The sequence below is a fragment of the Hippocampus zosterae genome, chromosome 2 (assembly GCF_025434085.1).
Source record: "Hippocampus zosterae strain Florida chromosome 2, ASM2543408v3, whole genome shotgun sequence".
Lineage (NCBI taxonomy): Eukaryota > Metazoa > Chordata > Actinopteri > Syngnathiformes > Syngnathidae > Hippocampus > Hippocampus zosterae.
In genome coordinates, this window is record NC_067452.1 from 22,031,432 (window position 1) to 22,042,427 (window position 10,996).

Below are 10,996 nucleotides of genomic sequence, written 5' to 3' on the forward strand. Positions count from 1 at the left end.
TGCCAGGACGGACCGGCATCTTCCCCCACCATCGGAGCCTACTCACCACCAGGTGGTGATCAGTTGACAGCTCCGCCCCTCTCACCCGAGTGTCCAGAACATGCGGCCGCAAATCCAATGATATAACTACAAAGTCGATCATCGAACTGCGGCCTAGGGTGTCCTGGTGCCAAGTGCACATATGGACACCCTTATGTTTGAACAAGGTGTTCGTTATGGACAATCCGTGGCGAGCACAGAAGTTCAATAACAAAACACCACTCGAGTTCTGATCGGGGGGGCCGTTCCTCCCAATCACGCCCCTCCAGGTCTCACTGTCATTGCCCACGTGAGCATTGAAGTCCCCCAGCAGAACTAGGGAGTCCCCAGCAGGAGTACACTCCAGCACACCCTCCAAGGACTCCAAAAAGGGTGGGTATGCTGAGCTGCTGTTTGGTGCATATGCACAAACAACAGTCAGGACCCATCCACCCACCCGAAGGCGGAGGGAGGCAACCCTCTCGTCTACCGGTGTGAACCCCAATGTACAGGCACTGAGCCGGGGGGCAATGAGTATGCCCACACCTGCTATGCGCCTCTCACCGTGAGCAGCTCCAGAGTGGAAGAGAGTCCCACCCCTCTCGAGAGAACTGGTACCAGAACCCAGGCTGTGTGTGGAGGCAAGTCCGACTATATCCAGTCGGAAATTCTCTGCCTCACACACCAGCTCGGGATCCTTCCCTGCCAGAGAGGTGACATTCCATGTCCCAAGAGCTGGCTTCTGCAGCCGAGGATCGGACCGCCAGGGTCCCCGCCTTTGGCTGCCGCCCAGCTCACATCCAAATATCACCATTTAAAATATAAACAATGGATGCTCTGCATGATCTGTTTCCAAACAAGACCCTCTGATTATGAGTCAGACAAACAAGCCACACGCTCATATGCCCAATATACATAGTAATTAAATTTGAATCCTATTTAAATCATTCCACTAAAAAGAAAACATCCGTGTTTCTGCTGTCATTCCAATAATTTCATTATATTCCCAGAATGGATCCCCCACCCCCACCACACACACACACACACACACACACACACACACACACACACACACACACACACGTTTGTGAGAATAGGAGAAGACTAAAGGTAGAGGGGAGGGGGTTTGAGGGAGACGTCAGCAAACATGCATTCATACTTTCTCCCCATTTTCTACTCTCTCTCACTCACACGCTCTCTCTCCTGTCTCTTTCTTCCTCCCTGTGAGCCAACTGCCCTCTCTCGTCATTGCCAAGCCACCATGGGCACCAGATAACCGGCTGCAGGCTTTCCACACATCATGGGTTGCTGCCTCTGTAAAAGTCACAAAGGTCAGTGTTGATGCATGTGCGTGTATTCTTTTGTGTGTGTGTGTGAGAAAGCAAGTCTGAAAGTTGCTCTGATAATTTCATGCCCGCAAGAGTGACTGACACTGCTGACAAGTCAAGGGCAGACGTGTAGCGTCAGACCCTAAAAATACCAAAAACAAATACAAATCATCATGACCTGAATCCATTCATCAAACGATGAGGGTGAAGCACACATTAACCTCCTTCCCCTCAAAAATAAAAACTCATTTTTACCAGCTATTACTGCATGAGTCTGCGAGTAGCTGCGTTTTATTTTAGTATCAGGACAGAACTAAATTCCGTTAGGAAATTCGAAATATCGAAAGCGTCTCTCTTCTTCTGCATTCTATGAGCCAATGCTTACATGCAAATGTTCACTTGGGGCCTTCCTACTTGGAAGAACTCAAATATGAACGAGACGCTGAAGTGATTTGACAATATTATCAAGGATGAGATTGAACTCTTGAGCTCCCATGCAATATTTCATGTCTGAATGTGTGATGCACTCTCATAATATTCAGAACAGGAGGATGGCAAATACACAGATAGATCAAGGATATGTGTGTGTGCGTGTGTATGTTGGCTCTACAATCATGACAGCTTTTCTTGACTTGCCACTGAGAGTGTACTTATGTCTGTTTGTTCTAGCGTGTGTGTGTGTGTGTGCGTGTGTGTGTGTGTATGTGCATGTGTGTGTGTGAGTTTTTCTCTGCTCTACTGACTTAAGTAAATGAAAGGGTATCACTCGCCTCCTGTTGCTGTAGTGTTGCCATAGCAACAGCCAATTGTCTTGACGCCACATCTCAGGGGAAACTCCAAGTTTGTGTGTGTGTGTTTGTGTGTGTGTGTGTCCACTGACCTTTTTAAGGATGTTAATTCTTATTTCCTCTTGTCAGTCACTGAGTCTCACTTGCAAAATGAAGTTGGGTAGAGGATTCAGTCAAAGGCATGTTTGGGAAATTGCCTCACTTAACCTTTGGCAGGGATAATAAATAAGAAAATAATAGTTGGGAACTCCCTGAACTCTGTCTAGAAACATGCATAAGGACTCTGACAGCAGATGTCCAACACCGGCATGTGTGTGTTTGTACTTCATCCACAGAGTTCCACTATCCCCTAACTGTGCTACATGAGCGACATGCTCCAACCTCCGCCAAGGTGAGTCAACCCCTGGGATCTTAGTCAAGGCGGACACAAATTATGAACAATTCCGAATTGCAGTCAGTGTTAGCACAAAAGCCTTCTGCTGGAAAAAAATGTCAGGGAAAGCCTAAAAGAACAGCGTAACGTAATTTGGTGTGAATGTGTTGCACATGAAAAGGTACGTGCTGACTCCTTAACATGAATTTGAAAATGAACATTTGAAAATCATGCCAACATGCTTTGCTGTAACAAATCTCATAATGGTCGCACTTCATTTTGCTATCATGCCTCTTTGACGTACAGGTATAATTTTCTTCAGACATGATTTGATAGTCATTTTGTTCCTAGTTGTGTACAGTTAAATTATTGCCACTTTTGACGGTGGTGAACCTGGCACCCTAAGTAACAATCTTGATACGAGCCACATTCTGGTCTCTTGCAGCACCTGCATGTTTTTGTCTGATATGAGGTAGGTGTTGATGAGAACAAACAGAAATGCCATATGTTGCTATTCAACAAATTGTTTGGCATGGGAGCTGGGGTAATTTCATCATGTACAAAAACATTTGTTTATTATATAGGAGCATGCATGGCTCCACTCGTCTTCCACTATCCAGTTTTATAACATTCAAATCCCCTGCTACCAGTGGTGCAGCTAAAAAAGACTTTATAAGTCTCAAAGAAGAGAAATCAGTCAAGGAGTATGCAGAACTTCATACCAATGAAATACAGGACCACAACCAATCAGAGCGTTTCCATCATATCATTCTTTTAGAGCTAATGTAAATGATTAGCTTGTTGTTGCCCGAATATGTAAACCCTAGGAGGACTACTATGAATTGTACTTACATATCTTTTATGATTATTTTTATTCAGTATTTATTTTCACTTACAGGGATACGCTTCAATCACCCAAGATCTGAATGACGACGAGCCATATACTGCATAGAGTAAATCTTTACATTTAGATTTTAGCGATGATTGATGACTTTGGGCAAGAAGCAGGCTACATTGTTGACTGCTTTCCAGGCAAACACAGGGCAAGACAACAATTTACAGTTGCAATCACACCTTTGTGCAGTTTAGAGTTTTCAGTCAACCAAAGCTGCATGTTTTCCCGATTTGGGAAGAAGCCGGTGTATCCAGAAAGAACCGCTCCCAAGCACGTGGAGAACATAGCTTCAATCAAGATACGAAACTTTGCAACTGGCCATCAGCTATTTTGGCTGCCCTGTGTATAAGGTCGTGAGTTTGGAAAACAAATCAGTATCGGAGCCCCAAGACTCACTGGCTGCAACTCTTTGTGACAAACGCAATTGTCAACATACAAGAAACCGTCACTGATGTCACTGCCCATCGAATTCTCTGAATGCAAAAAGCCACATTGGCACAATTCAATGAGTTCGATCCAACCACACATTTCCAAATGTAATTAGTTGAGATTTTCAATTGGCATATGGAATTCCCAGTTCGAAACGTAACAAGCTGAAATGTGCCTGCTACTACACCCACCCCCAATGCGGTAATGAAAATGTGATCTTGCTGTGCAGGCTGATCAGGCTCCATCAAATGGCCAAGGAGCAGATAAAAGCAACCACTACAGCATTGGCGAGCTGGCCACATCCTCGCTGTTAGGTGAGACCGCACGCACATTTATGGCGACAACAACAAGTTGAGCTTCAACCATGAATCCAGCGTGCGACATGTGAAATGATATTAGTAACCATGGGAGCATGGTAATGTTATTTGCTTCCTCTGTGCTGTATTTGTATGCATGCACACTACTACCCTCATATTCATAGAGAAGTGGACAAATAAATATTCAAGTATGATGTGCTGCTCTACTGGTCTCAACACAGCTGTATCCCCCTTTTCATCACCATGCACATTTTACTCACTGAAAGCTCCATTCTTAAAGCCAAATTAGAAAGGCCAGAAAAATGTTTTGCATAATACCATGGATCGGGCCGGCCTGCGAAGAGCGAAAATGTGCAGACCTTATTGATGACCATTATGTTGAATCCAAGAAGTTCTTCAAATAAACTAGGGAAAAACTTGTAAATAGTTTGTTCCATGAAAAACCTGGTTGCCTCCTGCCCTCCCCAAAAATATCATGAAACAGGCAAATCTGCAAGCGACGTGGGGCATTCACCTCGATAAATATGGGCAATGAACACATGAACGTACAAAGTGATGCCAGCAGTGCCATTAAGATCGCTAATCCAATGAAGCCTCCGGGACTCTCACTACTACATTTCAATATGGAAGTTTTAACCATCTTGTTGTGATAGAAACGACCACCACTGTCTGTTGTTTGCGGGTCAATTTTTACCCAGGGTCTAACTTAGTCCTAATCATTAAAAAGAAAGGAGTATCACTCAATATTGTTAATACTACATCCTAACTAACATTATATGCATTCATAACCATAAAATCCTATTGTAATTGGATTTTATGGCCCCTGAGACACATCATGTCCCTTATTTTTTAGCTGAAAATAAGGTTGTTTAACCATATGTTAACTAAATGTGAAACCCATTGATAATAATGTTTTCTGACTATAATAGAACAATATTAGAATATAACTTCTGGAAAAAAAGTTTAACATATATATATATATTAATCATAGTTACATTGGTGGTGCTAGGGTCAAATTTGACCCGCATAAATTTGTTAGAAAAAAGGAGCCTTTGTTCTTCAGAAAACAACTTTATTTACCAAAAACACCAACCTCAGAATAATGATGACTGCATGAACACAGAAAACATTTTTTTTTCAAACATCAACACTATTTGATTCAGAAAATAAAAATTCAATCACCAACTTTATTTGATTCAAATAATATTAACAGATCAATTATGATTAATGAACACAAACTTGAAGATGTGTGTGTGTGTTCACCTGCACGAATCACAGAAAGCAAATGTTTGCATGTGCTCCCTGCAAATGTATTTTTTACAATTGTGGCAGGTTGTCGTCGTTTTTCTGTCTTTGTTTGAAGGGCAAAACTGGCACCTCTTTCTTTTGGTGCCTTTGGCATCCACTGGCCGGAGCCCTGTAGACCCTGTAGAAGTCGCTGCCTTACTTGCTGCCTGCAGCTCTCTCACCAACTTGGCACTGCCAGGAGCTCGGGGTAGCCGCTGGCGTCTCTCTATATGTGGCCTCACCAGAGCTTTCCCCAGCTCCTCCAGAAAGAGCCTCCTCCTGTTGAACTTCCCAATGTTCCATCCAGTACTGACCTCCGTCCACACCACAAACGCATTGTAGGCCGACACATCCAGCATGTTGAAGAACACAACCATTGGCCACCGTAATGTTTTTCTCTGACAGGTGTATGTGGCAGTGACCTTATCAAGAACATCAACTCCCCCTTTGCAACGGTTATAGTCCAATATTATTGCTGGCTTCTTGTCCTCCCTGCTGCTCACAGCAGCGTCCTTGTGGAGGGTTGAGATCAGGGTGACATTCTTCCTCTTCTTCGGAATGTAGGACACCATTGTGGTGGTTTCTGTGAAAGCAAATTTTGAGGAGAGAGGAACTCTGTCTTTGGTGTCAATCAGGGCAGGAGGGAGCTCTGGTTTATTTTTTCTTACTGTTCCCACCATGGTCAGTTTTCTCTTCAGCAGCTCTTGGCCGAGGGCATAAGAAGTGAAAAAGTTATCGCAGGTGATGTTATGCCCACGTAGACCCTCTGTCAAGTCCAGCACCACCCGCATGCCCTGGTTCCTTTCGGCCATTCCACTTGCAGATTTGCCTGTGTAGATCTGCATATTCCAAGCATAACTGCTCCTGGCATCGCATGCTGCCCAGATCTTGACTCCGTACTTTGCAGGTTTGCTTGGAATATACTGCCTGAACGGACAGCGGCCTCGGAATGGGACAAGTCGCTCGTCTACAGTTACCTCTGGCCCAGGATTATACATGGACGGCAGACGCTCCACCCACTTGTCCCAGACTTCCCTGATGGGAGCAAGTTTGTCAAGGGCACGCCGTGCTACTCTGGTCTCCCGGTTATCAAAGCGGATGACTCTCGACAGGACATGAAAGGTCTGAAGGGACATTGTGGCACAAAAAATATTCCGACCTGACTCAGCATCCCAGAGGCTCGAGGTGGCTTCATTGTTGGATCTGTCAAGGCAAGACAAGGAGAACTTATTTATAAAGCACATCAACACGGGCAATAGAAACACATAATGATGATGATCAATAATAATATCATCATCATAATTCATTCTATTCATAAATATAGTGCATTTACATATTACATATCATTACATATTACATATTATAGATGCTTTACATCGAGAATGAGGTAAACCACAGACTTAGTCGTTATCTGTGGCTATTCACAAACACATTACATACAGGGATGTTTTACTGGCTAGGTGGCCAGTGAGCCAATTTTATAATATACAGTGTAAAATAACATTTGAGTTTGTAAGAGATGATGCAGAATACACACCTGTACACCCCAGCAAGAAGCAGAAGGCCGAAGTAGGCATCAAGTTTGATACCATCAATGTCCTCCCAACTTTGGCTGAAGACTTTCCTCCCCTCCAGGTTTGTCATCTCAATCAAGATTGATTGGATGGAGCTTGGTATAAATAGCTGAAATGCAGTCTTTATATCTTGAATATGTGACTTCGCAAATCGAGTGGGTCCAGGGGTCATTTTTATAATGTTTGCAGATGTTGCTCTGCCTTCATTTTCATATGGAATTGAGGACCAAACCTGCCCATTCTTCGAAACAAAGCCCTGTTCTGGCTCATTCAGTCCTACTTCCTCATCTGGATCGGATGTGTCTTCATCTGGATGTGGATCATATTCCACAAAATCGTCCTCAGACACGTCTTCCTCTATTTCAGCCTGATCCATCTCCTCCAAAGCCTCTCCCTCCTCGAGGATGTGATCCAGAATCTCACGGCCTGTATAATGCCTTTTGCTCATGATGAAATTGACAGATGCTGCTGCACAATGAAACTCAAATGATCCAGGCTCAGGTATTTATAGATATTTCTGCGAGAAAATCTGGGCACTGGTCAAATCAAGTTCCCATGGACGGGAGGGGAGGGGGTTGTCTGTGTGTGTGTGTGAGCAAGACAGGTGTCTAGTCAGGTCAAGTTTATTTGTAAACATTGTAACATTTCATTACAAGTTCTCACGCGCGGGGGTTGGGTCACATACTGTACTGTGAGAGATTTGTTTTCTTGGAGAAAGAGTGGAGGTTGGGGTCAGATAATGTCTGAGTTTTGTATAGTTTTACCTTGCCGGATCAAAAATGACTCTAACACCACAGTTGTAACATTTTTTCTGACGATACCTTCAGAATTTTCAAAATGGTGAAATGTAGTTTTGCTGTGCTTATGTAGGTGTTGTGGAGGATATCATAAAGCCTTGTTCTAATAAAATCAACTACATGGTAGTTATTACATATTATAACCTTGAAACGGGTCACTGGAGACCCTTATATTAATATAAGGGTTAACTTCAATGAAATTATGAGAGATCATGATTTTTTCTATATTCTTTTTGGGTTTGTTTTTTCTTTTTTAATGAGGGCAGTCTTGTTCCTTCTTTCAGGGCGTTACCACACCTTAATGAAATTTCATTTCCATATTATCTCCATCCTTCCTCTGCTTGTACATCTTTATGTCATTTACTTTATCAAGATGTATCCCACCCTATTTAGGTCTTGTGGCCACGATAAAGGAGCACATCACCAAGCCTACGGCTATGGCTCAAGGGCGAGTGGCTCACCTGATTGAGTGGAAGGGCTGGGGAGGTGGTGGCGAGGCCGGAGCGGGTGGCGGCGGTTGGAGCGGAGGCTGGGCTCGAGGAGGCGGAAGCTGGGGCCCCGAGGAAGATCAACAATTTTACTCCCAAATGACAGATGAGATCAAGGAAGCTCGCTTTGCAGCTGGTGAGTCAGAAGAAGGAATTCAATAAAGAAGGGGAGAAAAAAGAAATCCATGTGGACGTTGTTTTTGTTCTCAGGCCAACACAATCAATTTCGCTCTCAGGGACAATGACTCATGTAGAAAAAAAAACATAACATGTTTGTGTGCAGGAGTAGCAGAGCAGTTTGCCTTGGCTGAAGCTGCCATGAGTTTTTGGTCCTTGAACGACTGCTTTGAGCAACCTTCGACCAGCCTGCAAGGTCGGTTGTCATTGGCATGTGCTGCTGGCATTTCTTCTTTTTGTTGTGATGATCTAATTCCACTCAACAGTCCCCAGAGAAGTTTCTTCAAGCTCCCTTTCCAAAAAGTCAGCAATTTTTATGCACTATAGAGTGACAATATAAGAGCTTTTATAACATGACAGTAATCCATTTACGGTACACATCGATGTGGGAATAATGTTAAAGAGAATTTCCGCCCAATTTTGCTCACCGTGTCAGTCCTTGCATTCCAAGGGTGTTCGATGTGCTTATTCTTTCATCCCCAAATCATCCAAGCATGGATTTTGCTCTGCTGTCATGATGGAAGAGGAAAAGGAAATTCCACAAAGAAACCATTGAACTACCCAAAATGTCTTGCAAAGATCAAGCGTTCCTCTTCAAAATAGCACTGCAGGAAGCCACGCTGCATTGAACTTATCAGTTAAAACATTATGGGCCCTATTTCCGTGCCCAGTGCAAGTCTAGCGCAAAGTGCAGTCAAACTATGCGCACGGGTGGCGTTTTCTTTCTTTTGACATTTCCATAGACAAGTACAGGTAGAATTAGGCGTTTGTGCCGTTTTGGGAGTGAGCAGAGTTGCAAAGTTGAGTTGATTTTCTAAGTTTTGACTGTCGCTCGTCCCATTCCTTGTCAGGGGCGCCGCAAAGCCACCTTTTTTCTGGTTTCCTGCTGGATGACGCAAGCGCCAGTATCCCACAGTACCTGCACAGCATCCACGCCGAGCCACATGGCGAGAGCCAGCTCAGAGGCCTGGCCGCCCCCAAACCTCCATCCATGGCCTCCGTTAAACCGCAGAAGAATTCTACCAGCGAAGATAAATGCAGTGCAGTCACCACAGAGGCTGCTGTGCGACACATAGACAGCAGCTCACTGTCTGAGGATGATGTGTTTTATAATTAAATACCTTCACATTGCAATTGTAGTGGTGCCTTAAGATATGAGCGCAATATGGTTACAGTGAACTCAACTAAGTTAACATTAAGCAGCAGTTTGGCAAAGACCAAACCGGTTTTCAAAATAAGAGGCTTCAAGTTGTTGGTGCAAATCCCAGTTGAAGTTGACTGTCAAACTAAACCTAAGAGATTTATACGTTGTGTATTTAAAACAACCCCATAGCTTTGTCTTCGGAAATTCCGCTTAGTTTAATACTTTTTCAGCATGTGAGCTACTCATAAAACAACTAAGTGAAAATGGTTTGCCCACTACAAAAATGCAAGATCTATAATTATTTTCAACTGTATTGCGAATTCTTTGTATGTACAGTACAATGTATGTTGGTGTACCTCGCATAATCGAATGAGTTAACATTTTTTGTAATTACCCAAGTCTATTATTTGGTCAAAATTCAGTTGTCACCTGACTGGTAACCCTGTACATCAATCAGGTGACAGGATAGATAATAGACAGACATCTTTTTTTTTTCTTTATGTCAGGCTGCGATCAACCGGTAGATCGTGTTCGACGTAATGAGCACCCCTAGTTTGAGACTCGCAAACAAGTCCAAACTCCTTTGATGGGCTAACCATCCACCAACCACCATTAAGGTAATGGATGTGTGAATGCAAATTGTGTTGCAACACAATGAAGACAGGCAATTGAATATGCTTACATTATTTATCCTCTGCAAAGAATGACTTCATATTACTGGCAGCTTATTGAAGAGCCGATACAGACTCCATGAATGGTACCTTATACCCATATGTTTGTATTACCCTGCAGGTGGCCGAGGTGCGCAAACCAGAAGGAACAGCTCAATGTCCACTAAACTGAAGCAAAAAATATGGCAAAACTATATTTTGATTATTTATATTCTATTTCATTAAATCATTACTTTAGGTAATGGCTGTTTGAAAGTGCTCTATAAATACTGTCGACTTGACTAGGTGTAAAATATTGAGGAGCACAATTATCTGAACATTTGTGTTGATTTTATTGGGAGCCTGGAGCCGATTAATGACATTTCTGTTCAATTCAGTGGGGAAAGATGAATTGCGATATGAGTGTTTTGCATTCCGACCGTGGTCAATGAAACTCTTATCTCAAGGCATCACTCCACTGTATCTGTGTTTGACCAAGAAAGACTCAAGTTTAACACCAGCAGTGAAAATAACTTCATAGAATTGCCCACATGGAAAACATTTGTGAATGTATAGTTGCTTCGCTACATTGAACTTTTCTATTCATTGTACATCAGATATATTTTATTGTATGTTGACCTTACAGCCAATGGGAAGTATAGTATTGTGTAATTATCTTGGTATAAAACCACTTGCGTGATTTGCTGCTCCTTGCTTGTTTTTGGTCATTT

The 10,996-nt window shown here is 43.1% G+C and overlaps 3 protein-coding genes across 6 annotated transcripts in view; 2 read left to right on the forward strand and 1 right to left on the reverse strand.

The window, feature by feature from the left end:
- The window catches only part of LOC127596313 (uncharacterized), a 747,551-nt gene that overhangs the window by 619,718 nt on the left and 116,837 nt on the right, over positions 1–10,996 (forward strand). The gene's annotated exons all lie outside the window — the stretch shown is intronic.
- Positions 822–10,975, forward strand: fam131c (family with sequence similarity 131 member C). 2 transcript variants are annotated; one of them, XM_052058624.1, is made up of 8 exons: positions 822–1,349; positions 2,470–2,525; positions 3,406–3,460; positions 4,061–4,145; positions 8,200–8,430; positions 8,578–8,667; positions 9,323–10,524; positions 10,572–10,975. In XM_052058624.1, the coding sequence occupies exons 3-7, from the start codon at positions 3,434–3,436 to the stop codon at positions 9,586–9,588; spliced, it is 699 nt and encodes a 232-aa protein (XP_051914584.1). In that variant the 5' UTR covers positions 822–1,349; positions 2,470–2,525; positions 3,406–3,433; the 3' UTR covers positions 9,589–10,524; positions 10,572–10,975. The 2 variants fall into 2 exon arrangements, with proteins under 2 accessions (XP_051914584.1, XP_051914583.1); XM_052058623.1 differs by lacking the exon at positions 3,406–3,460.
- On the reverse strand, positions 4,859–7,775 carry LOC127596302 (piggyBac transposable element-derived protein 4-like). The gene is made up of 2 exons (XM_052058611.1): positions 6,973–7,775; positions 4,859–6,638 (listed from the first exon to the last, which is right to left on the reverse strand). The coding sequence occupies exons 1-2, from the start codon at positions 7,455–7,457 to the stop codon at positions 5,408–5,410; spliced, it is 1,716 nt and encodes a 571-aa protein (XP_051914571.1). The 5' UTR covers positions 7,458–7,775; the 3' UTR covers positions 4,859–5,407.